Source organism: Filicampus tigris, chromosome 14 (genome assembly GCF_054856515.1).
Source record: "Filicampus tigris isolate MCC_2025a chromosome 14, RoL_Ftig_1.0, whole genome shotgun sequence".
Taxonomy (NCBI): domain Eukaryota; kingdom Metazoa; phylum Chordata; class Actinopteri; order Syngnathiformes; family Syngnathidae; genus Filicampus; species Filicampus tigris.
Window position 1 is genome coordinate 10757956 of NC_141230.1, and position 12378 is coordinate 10770333.

Below are 12378 nucleotides of genomic sequence, written 5' to 3' on the forward strand. Positions count from 1 at the left end.
TGATGTTGTGTGAACTGTGACACTCACCAAGAGACCAATAAATCCTGAAATAAATTAAGCTTAATAACTAGACTGTATTTTTCTTCAACAAGGATGGGACATGTTCTGTCACGCCTTATCTCCCTCTAGTGGTAGAAAGCTATTGTGTAACTGAGCATTTTCTTCATAGCAACATCACTGACGTACTGAATTGATAATTGATTAAATTGATAACGCTGCCCGGCGGCGCAAAGGCTCACAACAGATTCTTTTTTTTTTTTTTTTTTTAGCGCCCCACTAGTTGGCACGTACGGCCGGCCCAAGGTTGGACTGCGGCCCTTTGGTTAAGAATCACTGGAAAGATCAGTGGTGTCCAAACTATGGCCTGCCGTCCATTTTTAAGCGGGCCGAGACACATACCAAAATGACATTTGCTACGAATGAATTTATTTTATATACTCTAGAGCTTGTCTAAATTTGACAAAGATGCAAATTCACATTATCAAAGCATATAGTAGTGCTTCTCTGATGTTTTGAGTTTTCTCAAAATTGTTTCTTTGGTGCTCTTCAGTCGAGGGATCAACAAAGATGCAAATTCACTTTTTACAACGAAACTACAATGTTGCTACTAACTAGTAGCAACATTTGTTTTATAACACTGTGGTAAATGAATAAAGGTAATTATTTTTTACAAGAAAAAATGGTTTCCTCCACTTACAGCTCCGACGTGTCAAGGTCCATCATTGTGAACTTATCACAGGTATGATTCCCAAGTAACTGCTTAAAAAATAGTCATCTTACAACCTTGCACCCTTCAATTTTTCTGTATGTGTCCCTCAAAGCAAAACGTTTAGTCACACGGTATTGACAAACATTAGTCTTCAATGAAACTAGTAACTACCATACTGCATATTTTGGGAATGTGGGAGGATGTATCTGGAGAAAACCTGCACAAGCACTGGGAGAACATGCAAACTACACAAGAAGGCCGAGTTCTGTAGCAATTGTAGGCTTGAAATGCTTTTTTGGGGGGTGAGACCAGAAAGCAGGACATTCTTCTGTGCAAATAGAGAGGGAAACAGTGTTCCATTTGTTCTTGCACTGTGCAACTAGAGAGGGGAATAGTATTCCAATTGTTCTTGCACTATACTCTTGTATGGAGTGACCTAAGTGTATCAATTCCAAATTTTAACCCTTTGTCAAAATACATTTTAGTTGTACTATTTGGATTGTCTAAATTGGAAAAATAGATGTACATAAGGTACATCTTAACTTTCTCTTCATCTGGGAGGTACACATTCGCTATACTACACTACACTAGATTTACTTTGTAAATTTTGTAAAACAACTACCGAATCTTGATGTGTTTGAATTTACCATTTGAGCCCCAAGGCCATTCGGACTAGAAGACCCTGCAAAAACTGCATAAAGGACATAATACCCTCGAACAACTTTCTCTCCAATATCTTTGTTTTCATTCATACTGTACCGAGAAAGTTCACTCCAATATTCTGGATTACCGTATTCCTCTGTATATTATGTTTGGATTCAATAAAGTTTTTTATTGAAAATAAAAAAGTAGTAACGCGGAAGTGGTGAAGAGAAGCAGCCAATCGCAGTCGACGACAAGCAAACGATTATGTCTTCATTTTATTTGGTTTTTAACCGGGCCAGGGATGCGTCACACCGACATTTGTTCAAATTGTCAACACGCTGGTCGTGCTTTGCGATTCATATTAATTGGAATTTGGGTTTGTAAATGCATTTTATTTGTCAAGAAGCAATTGGCTCGTATTTTGTTCCTACATCCGCTGGGCGGCTTGTTGTGTAGCGGACAGACCTCAAGCTTATTGGGTAAGTTAACATTTTCCATCAGTGCTGATTTGTGTGTGTATGTGTTTTTTATTTTATTTTTATTTTTTTATTATGATTATTAAAAAGAACCAGGCAGTAATGTTTTCTTTACCTCTTGTTGGTGCCGTCAGTAGGATGATAGTAAATATTGCCGAGAGTTTTTTTCGCGAGATCGCTATATGATTGGAAACCGAGTTTTTTTCTTTTTTAAAATATACTTCTTATTATCATTTTAAATAAGACTGAACTCTTATAATGGCAACCAGTCATGCGTGTACTGTTATGCAGGCGTGGTACTAGGATTGGTGGTCCGCAACGATGTTGTTGTTGTTGTTCTTCTTCTTCTTCTTCTTCTTCTTCTTCTTGTTTTGGCCCCCAAAGCACACACAGCACAGTCGCCAAATCAAACACACTGCTCTTAACTAGATGATGAAGAACTCATATTATGAACACACATGAAATTACATACATATACGGTACATTTCAATGTCTATGTAACAACAATAATATGAACGTGGAATATGAATATGTTCCAAATTTTGAATATTATTGTTAACATATTTACTAGGTAAAGAAAAACAAGAATCAGAAACTTTTTTGCCTTATTTGAAATTTACAGTTAACTGTTACTTTGGAGGCGGCACGGTGGTTAGCACGTCCGCCTCACAGTTCAGAGGTCGTGGGTTCGATCCCGGCTCCGGCCTCCCTGTGTGGAGTTTGCATGTTCTCCCCGTGCCTGCGTGGGTTTTCTCCGGGTTCCTCCCACATTCCAAAAACATGCTTGGTAAGTTGATTGGACTCTCTAAATTGCCCCTAGGTGTGATTGTGAGTGCGGATGTTTGTCTCTGTGTGCCCTGCGATTGGCTGGCAACCAATTCAGGGTGTCCCCCGCTTACTGCCCGAAGACAACTGGGATAGGCTCCAGCACGCCCCGCGACCCTTGTGAGGAGAAGCGGTATCGATAATGGATGGATGGATGTTACTTTGGAAGTGTATCGCTTAGCCACTGTGGAAAGCAAATAAGTAAATTGACTCAGCACAGCTCTACCTCCTTAGGTATGCAATATTCCATTTCAAACATAATGACATTGAGTAATTGTCTATGCTTACTGTTTCAATTTCAATTTAGAAAAATACCCATGTGCTTGCTAAAAACTGTGTTTTCTTTTTTGTTTGTAGAGCTCAGTCATCCAGGTCATGTTAATCCACAAAGATAAAACTGTGGCAAATGGTCTCATCCTAAATATCAGAAAAGCGTCTATTGTTGAATCACCTAATTTTAAGTACTTTGTGTAGTTCAATTGTGTATATCATATGTATTTTTGCAATTACGCTAGTATATCAGCTAAATTCTTATTCTTTAGTTTTAAAGGTGCTGCCTCACTTATTGAGTGATTGTTCCATACATATTGTACCACAATATAGTATGTTCATTAGTCATCGGGTTACTTGTTGGTTACTGTAGAATTATGGATGGACATGTGGAGCTAATTTTATTCAGAGTTACCACATTAGATTTTAGTTTTGTTGACGCAGACACTTTCTCTCCCATGTGTTCAAGGTGGTGTGATGACATCTTTACTGCAGTGATAGTGGATTAACACTATCAAAGTGGTCATGAAGTCTGGAAATGTTTTGAAATATGGCCTCATCATTGTCACCCTATTTGGCCTCATCTTTCTGCTGCAAAACATTACGAATGGGGAGGTGAGAGTTTTTTTTTTTTTTTCACACTATACTGTCACCTGAAAGTGACCGAGGGGTTCTTTTGAGTTTTTTTCTGGCCCTCCGGGATCAGGGGATGTCATTAATATGTTGTCAACTATGAGCATGGGAAGGGCTGATTTTGACCAAAAAAATGAAATTCACCCAAATGAGTCTATCTAATCAAAAGGGCTGAATTCCTGTTCAGTTATATGCATGAGACTTTCGTGTGAATTTGGTTTCAATCATTGAAACTAGTGTAAGGTGATAATATTTTTTTTCCAACATTCTGGCGGTGGCACTGAGTGAGTTTTGGTAAGTCATCTTCAGGAACCCTAAAATATATCCAAATGAAACTAAACTAAAACTAACAATTGATGGATTTGGGGGCACGTTGAAGCCCCCAAAAGATTGAATAATAATAATAAAAGCGAGTCTGAGAGGGCCTAGGCACTGCCCGGTGCAAATTTCCCACGACGCATCCGATGATCTCTCACTAGCCGGGTTTACATGGAGCCCTGTATTCCGATTAGAAAGGATCCGAATGATCAATCGCAATGCTCCATATAAACACCCAATAAAAAGGCCGACTGGAATTTCATTCGTATTCACAGGGGTGGTATATTCCTTTTGCCAATCTGACCAAGTGTCATGTAAACAGTTCAATCGGAATGGCCAGGCTGCATCCGGCAGTGTTCAAACAATCACTCTGTGCTAAATAGATGATTGAACTCCATCTTGACAGATCACGTGATGTTTACATCTCCGCTTGTCACAAGGCTGTAACGCGGCTGATCTGATTAACAGGGTGGAGCAAGTAAACGGCCGATCGGAATAGATCACGTCACATGTAAACAGGTGACCAGAGAGCTTCATTGGGAATGATTTCATTCCGAATGGCAAACAAGTCTCCATGGAAACCCGGCTATTGTGCACTTGCACCCTGTTTGCAAATCACGGGTTTACAGTGATCCATACTGTTGTTCAAAAATGTCACCACATATGCAAATCATGCATGTCATCTCTTCAGAACTGGAAGTATCACACAATGTCAGCGCTGTACAAGTTCCAGAGCCAGATCCAGTCAATCACCTGTCGAAGCCTCCCGACGTTTCACCACAATCACAGCTTCTGTTCACACCTGGGCCAGCCACCATCATCGATAGAAGAGCTGGAGGAACGGGACCTGTTGGACCTCATTGCCTGGCCCCAGCTGCCTTCTGGCTCCGCACTGCCCACCCTCTGTCAGACAAGTGACCCGGCCCACAGCCTGTATACAATCGTCACCTCCCAAAACAAACAGCGTTGGTACGTGGGCGACCAGCTGGAAGTGCTGGTCCACCTGCACGACTTCAAGGGCCGGCCCAAGTGCTACGGCGGTGATTTTCTGTTGGCCCGGTTGCACTCCCCAAATTGCAGGGCGGGTGTTGCCGGGCGAGTGCTGGACCACAAGAACGGACTTTATTCGGTTCGATTCCCGCTGCTGTGGGAGGGCTCGGCTCAGGTTGAGGTCACGATGGTGCACTCGAGCGAGGCCGTCGCCGTGCTGCGGAGGCTGAGGGAGAAACGGCCCGATCGGGTGTTCTTCGTCAGCCTCTTTCGTCTCGGCTTTCTTTCTGAGTCCACGGTGTGCAACATCTGCCTGCCGCAGGACCAGGGGCAGCTGTGCAACTACACGGACCCTTACTCCGGCGAGCCGTGGTATTGTTACAAACCCAAAATGCTCAGCTGCGATGCCAGAATCAACCATGCCAAGGGAGGCTACCTCAAAAACATCATCTCCAACAAGGAAATGTTGCTCTTTCAGAGGTTTGTACTGTACACTCAGTGATTGACAAGAGCTGTTCAAAAGGTATTTCAAAGGAAACAAGCAGTTGAGTCCCAAATCATCTTTAGGGTATTGCAAAATTCACCCCTAAAAATGTCTAACAAGAAATTGTTTTTATGCCTCTATGAGGTTCTGCTGAAAAAGCTACTCGAATAACGTAAAATAGTGCATAAACTGGGTTTGATATCAGTACAATCTTGTGAAAAGTTATTGTAACACCCAAGGTGGTTACACCCAAACTGGTTGCCAGCCAATCGCAGGGCACCCGTTTTTTAAACTATCTGAGGGGGCGGACATTTTGCCACCTGCTGTCGACTGAAAATGACATCACAGTGCCAAAGGGCTGAAGTGACGGCCAATCACTGCTCATCTGTTTTTTTTTTTTTTTCGTTTGTTCATGTCACATTCGCTACCAGCTTTGGTGCATTGGTGTTAACGTGGTAAAACGCGCTTATGTGACCTATGCGTGAGAAGCTGAGGGGTGAAGCAAATGGTCAGTGTGGTGCAGCAATTGATTGAAAAAACATGATTGACAGTCCCATTTGGGGTTAGGAGGGAACAGAAATTTGTTTTTTAGAGATGTGATTGGTGCCATTGTAATTGACAGAGCTGGGCACTTGCCCCTTTTTAGCCCATCCGGCCGCGACCCTCCACCCTTGACCTGGGTGCCCTTCCAGCTCACGTCCCCCCCACCACCCCCACACCCACACCCAAAAAAAAAAAAAAACCTGCATGATGCCCCCGCGGGGGAGATGCTAACGGAAGAGGTTTATTTAAAGACAATTAGCAGGCTAACTTACTATTCAAACCTGCCGCGGGCACGCTTCAAACGCGCCGCATACTCACGTACTTCGTACTTACCCATGTAGTGTATGGACCTACTTTTCCAGGCGTAGTTATTCGCCCTGTGATTTCCTCAGTGCATTGCGACATGCGCGGACTGATATAATTTCAAGTGTTATCAGTGATTCAACTCGTCTGTGAATGAATGCCGTTTACGCAATAAAAAGAAGCTGCGCTCCGAGACTTCTCCAAGTTATTAAGTTGTAGACACAACAACCCAGCTGCGTGTACTGTACTTACTTCCATTGCGAGCCCTGGGGTTGGTTTTATCATATTGTATAATAATTTGGGTACAACAGGCGACAAGTCTGCAAGCATTCAAGTTACTTATTTTTCACACGTCCCCTCCTTCACACTTCCCGGCCTTCAAAATAAAAGCACACCAGCAAACCACTACACAGCAGTTTTGCTACGGCGTATTTCCGGAAGTAGGGAAGTGCATGATGTGCCAGTGTCGTACTTGATTTTCCTCCCGGACACAATTAGTTTTGAAAGAAGCCTAAAAAGAAGCCTTTCACCGAGTAGAATGAGATAAAATTTGGCCGCCTCGCGTGCACGTCACACGCATGAGGGCCGATTAGTGGGCCGGACTAAAATCCACTTCCGGCCATGCTTAGTCCAGCCATTTTTTAAAATTTGTCACCCGCTACCCGTCTGCCCCAAAAATGGGCATCCGGCCGGGCCGGAGGGTCCGACCGGTCCGGCCCAGGGACGGACTGCCCAGCTCTGGTAATTGATCACCCATAAAATTGTCTGAGCAGAACTCTTTTTATTCACATAGTGTCTCTTTGTTGCAATATTTGTAATCAACTTTTTTTGACAGTGAGGTGAACGTCAAAGTTCCCATCCACGCTTCCACAACGGACTCCATCAACGTGCTGCCTTCCAGGAAAGGTACTGCAAACTTTTACACTAATAACTCACTTTTGGGGGGGGGGTGACGATTTATTCACGTCATTCTATCTGCCATTAATGTAGAAAATGGCAGTCAAAAACCGGATCCTGTGAAGCTGGCGACGTCTGGATACTACTACCAGGACTCGTGGAGGAATTTGGGTGGAGTCACCATGCGCCGGTTTGACAGGGCATCTGCCATCACTCAGTGTTTGACCAACAAGGTGGTCTACATGTACGGTGACTCCACCATGCGCCAGTGGTTCGAGTACCTCCTCACTGTGCTTCCAGGTAAGCGCTTCTCTCTCACAGTGCTGTGGCGGTGGACAGAGGTGGAAAAACTATTCACACTCTGTACTTGAGTGAATACAGATACTTGTGTAAAAGGATGGTGAACAGTGATGGGAACAGAATTCATACTCTGTACTTAAAACGGAAGTCAACCCAAAACATATTTTTTTCCAGAATATGTTCTATGCAGGCCCACCCACTAGTCCAAACACGACATTGTGGTTAATATCGCGTTTGTGGAATATGAGAAATCCGCCCGTTTTTAGCTAGCTCAGCGGGCAGCCATTTTATAACTTCTGTGTACTTGTGAACAGATACTTATGTCACATTTGAGGATTATGTATTTTGTGTTTGATTATAGTAAGTGTATTTATTTGTAACTATTTGTTTTTCCATTTAAAAAAAAAAATATCTGTACCACATCAAAGTGCTCTTGTGAAAGATACTCACCCCCCAGTTGCTTCTGACCACTTGTTTCCTCTTATCGTCGCTGCCCGGGTGAAAAATATCTCCATTTTTTTTCATTTTCTTATTTTTACATGAGATGTGTTTCTGCGTTACAGACAATGCATTAATGTGGAAATCAAAAAAATTTCAAAAATTGGAGATACGTCTTTTTCACAGGACTGCGACATTACATCGCTCTGTTGTGTTCTCCTCTGTAGAGATGAAGGAATTCAACCTGCAGAGTCCAAAAAAGGTGGGGCCATTAATGGCGGTGGACAGCACCCACAACATTCTGCTCAAGTACCGCTGCCACGGCCCACCCATCCGTTTCTCCACCGTCATGACCAGCGAGTTGCGCTACATCGCTAACGAGCTGGACGGCCTGACTGGCGGTCCCAACACGGTGGTGGCGATCAGCATCTGGTCTCACTTTAGCACCTTCCCCGTGGAGGTGTACATACGCCGCCTCCGGCATATCCGCAAGGCGGTGGTGCGACTCCTGGACCGGGCGCCGGGGACGGTGGTGGTGGTCCGCACGGCCAACCCTCAGGCCCTGGAACGGGATGTCAGCCTGTACAACAGCGACTGGTTTTCGCTGCAGCTGGACATTGTACTGCGCGCCATGTTTAAGGGTCTCAACATTTTGCTAGTGGACGCCTGGCAGATGTGCGTGGCACACCACGAACCTCACAACCTGCACCCTCCGAGGGCCATTGTCAAGAACATGGTAGACATGATGTTGTCCTACGCTTGTCGTGATGGGACCAGTAACATTCTGTGATTTTCAGAACCAGGTTGAAAGACTGAAAGTATAGGGCCTCACTGAAAAAAAAACTTTATAATTGAAGGAGTTGTTTTATTTATTTATTTTATGTAAAAGTTTTTCCTTTGTTTTTTTTTAACTTCATTTTTGCGTGTTTAAATGTATGACTTTATTCTCTGAATTGTACAATTTACATTGCACATTAAAGGTGCAATTTAATGAGGACTAATATATCAGTATTATGAAAATAATTTGCTGTAAAGTTTTGCATCCGCCAATTTGAAATAATAGAAAATAGTAATATTGCTTTAATAAATATCCCAACAATGTCCTCCAGGACAACCGTGCTCAAATTTATGGCATATCTGATTGAAATGCGGACAGTGCAATGTAGTCGCAATCTAAAAACAGACTCCTGGCTAACATGCAACAAACAGTATGACATGTTTTCCTTCACATTTTTTTCCCGATTTCTTTTTTTAGTTGTGGTGGACGCGTCCGCCCCATCCCAGAGTAGAAAAAAAAATGTCGGTCTTGTTCAGTTGGTTCAGTTGCAACACAATTTGAATCTAACTACTGGCCACTAGCCATGCAGTTGCCTTTGTGTGTGGAATCATGACAGGAGAGGCCATTCTTTGCCACGTGCTGCCTAATTTTTATCAGATGATGCTGATTGCACAAACCGCTGCTCACCACAAAGCCGTGTTTTTTTTCCACCTGCTTTTGTGAATACTTAAGCGTTGGCGGAGGTCTGCATTCTGAGTTTTGCTATTTTTGTGTGTACTTAAGCTGTCTCAGGCCTTTGTTTGTAAATAACAATGTACCTCGTTTATCGCTGGGAATACGTTGCAGACCTGCGATATATAGAGACCATATGAAGACATCTTTAAAATAGTTTTGCTCCTCCCACGTGCTGCGTCCCCACTTAAATTTATTAAAACAACATTTTCAAATACGTAGTTAACATTTGAACACAAAAAATATATAGCAAGCATAAAATTAAGAAAGGCGAAAATATTAGCTTAATAAGAATTTAAAAAAGATACAGATACTAATTGTTTTTGTGAAAGAATCGAAAGTATCACTGATGATGTTTTTCATTGATTTTGGAATTGCCCAATGCCCATTCTTTAATAAATTATGAAAAGGTGTTGTATTTCTGTTTGTGTAGAAGCACACCTTTCCTTTTGCTTATTTCTTGGCCTCATTGACTCTACACTTGTGACAAAAAAGAAAAAGTTCTATTACTATTCTGTTTAATTTAGAGTTTGTTTTTATTTTTTTCAAACATAAGTCTTGAGTGTGAAACTCGAGCGTCTTCGCATGTCTGTCAACTACGTTGGTATCCTGTTAAATGTTGCTGCCGGAAAAAATTGTGGGTAATATCCTTTCTTAAAGGTTGGTCAGCAGTAACCTATGCTAAAGGTGGCTTAAAAGTTTCGTCCAGACACCTTTCCTAAAACAGCTTTAGAATTCTAATGGTCCTATACACCAAGAACTTCTGGGTCATGTCACTCGGATAGGATAGGAAAGGGAATTTCCTAGGCAAAAACAAGAATTCGAAGATGCCTCAAGTCACAAAGGGTTGAAGGGAGCTGATTGGCTAACACAAGGGACCAGGATGACGAGAACAGGTGGAAACAAAACCTAATGTGGAAGACCAACGCACACAAGGAAACAAGACAAAACTAAAACAAATGTAATCTAAACAAAACAGAATCATGACAGAAATATCTTGAAAATGAAAGAAACCAGCTGGGCAACAGACATCGAACAGGTCGGCCAAGGGACCGCAGTTGTTGACTGAAACATTTTGAGAGCTGTGAAAAAACACCCTAAGACAAGAGTCGGTGACATTACTGCCAACCTCAACTGGGCAGGGGTGAAGGTATTTCAATCCACTCTTTGAAGAAGATTTCAAGAGAAGAAACCACAAGAGTCATTCCACAAGATGCAAACTAGTACTACTCATCAGCAAAAAGAATCGGAAGGAAGAATCGGATTGGATTTTGCAAAGTACATTGATGAGCGAGAAAAAATTTGGAACAACATTTTTTGGCAGACAGATCTAGTGCGCCCCTGGCGCACCTGACAATTTAGTGATAGAAAGTAGACTGCATTCGATTTTAAAATGGGTGTATCTTCATTTTCGTGCCGAGGCGAGTCTAGTTTAGATGGTTTGTGAATTTGGTGGACTGTGCTATGCCTCGACAGATGTTTCGGCATATTTGATTGTACGCCCATCTTAAAAATATTTTAATTGCACCCACCTGACCTGGGAGTGAGGTGAGGTCACACACAGACGTACGATCCTGAGAGCAAGGTGGTCTCCAATTGCCCATGTCATGTCACATGTATGGCCGACTACATCATCCGCAAGGTGAGATCTTGCAGTTTACCTTTCCGCAATTTTACGTGCGCCAATATCATGCACGGACCCCAGCGATTTAATTTCTGCTTCTGCAACGTCAAGGACTGCGTGCGGCTGTGCGCCTCTCCACCGCCTTGATTTTAAAGGGACTGAGGGGAGCTGCTTCGATTGGCCGGGAGTTGGCTGCGTTCCATCCCACAATGGCACACCATGGCGCAATCACCCGCTTTGACCTGTGCAGGTATCTGAAAATACTAAAACAAAAAAAATTCCGCCCATGCGCACAGTTAGACTGTTAGACTGTCTCAAAAATAGGACCCAATATGTCTCCCATCTCCCCTGCGAATGCCTCGGGATTCCCCCGGAAGAGCTGGAAGAAGTGGTTTGGGGGAGAAGGAAGTCTGGGCTTCCCTGCTAAAGCTGCTGCACCCACAACTCATCCCAGAATAAGATGAAGAAGATGAATGGATAGTTGCTAATAGACTGTTTTTGGCATGCATTTTAAAAATAAACAATAGCATATTATATTCTAATTGTCAGTGAAAGGGGAATGCATTTTTTGTGTTTTTTTGTATATGTATATATTACATACTATATTAAGTATGGGCTCATTTGTGTTTTAGGATAAATTTATCTTGATGACCCCAAGGTACATCCATGCCAAAGGGGGCATTTGCATCATGAATTGAAGTTAAATGTTGCTGAATCTATCAACTAGAGGTACGTTCAAGGACAGCCAGCAAAGTAGGACTTTTCAAACACAAACAGAAAAAAACACCAATAAATCGCTTTGCATTTGATTCGTTTGGCTTTCCATTTGAAATGGTAATTAAAAAATTGGGTGTATTGGATTTTTTGCACGGTCCGCCTCACAGTTCAGAGGTCGTGGGTTCAATCCCGGCTCCGGCCTCCCTGTGTGGAGTTTGCATGTTCTCCCCATGCCTGCGTGGGTTTTCTCCGGGTACTCCGGTTTCCTCCCACATTCCAAAAACATGCATGGCAGGTTAATTGATCACTCTAAATTGCCCCTAGGTGTGATTGTGAGTGCGGATGTTTGTCTCTGTGTGCCCTGCGACTGGCTGGCAACCAATTCAGGGTGTCCCCCGCCTACTGCCCGAAGACGGCTGGGATAGGCTCCAGCACGCCCCGCGACCCTTGTGAGGAGAAGTGGTATCGATAATGGATGGATGGATGGATTTTTTGCACAATTTTGGGTGCGTTTGAAAATGCACTAACACCACCGCGATCACAAAAAAATGCACTTTATATTGACTCACTTACAATGCTAATGCACGCACACCTTGTAAATTGGATCGTCTTGGATGGAATGTTTAAACGTGGTACGGTGACTTTCATCTGGTAGTTATCGCGGGTCCTGAATTAGGTGACCAAAACATGCCTAAC

At 42.9% G+C, this 12378-nt stretch overlaps 1 protein-coding gene across 3 annotated transcripts; it reads left to right on the top strand.

Moving 5' to 3' along the window:
- The first annotated feature begins 1587 nt into the window (after positions 1-1587).
- LOC147136310 (NXPE family member 3-like) lies at positions 1588-9753 on the top strand. 3 transcript variants are annotated; one of them, XM_086052494.1, is made up of 6 exons: positions 1588-2889; positions 3395-3540; positions 4568-5346; positions 7032-7102; positions 7187-7393; positions 8059-9753. In XM_086052494.1, exons 2-6 carry the CDS (start codon positions 3451-3453, stop codon positions 8619-8621), a joined length of 1710 nt encoding a protein of 569 aa, XP_085908620.1. In that variant the 5' UTR covers positions 1588-2889; positions 3395-3450; the 3' UTR covers positions 8622-9753. The 3 variants fall into 3 exon arrangements, with proteins under 3 accessions (XP_085908620.1, XP_085908619.1, XP_085908621.1); XM_086052493.1 differs by having other exon boundaries at positions 1588-1833; XM_086052495.1 differs by lacking the exon at positions 1588-2889 and having other exon boundaries at positions 2908-3540.
- Positions 9754-12378: the final 2625 nt, after the last annotated feature.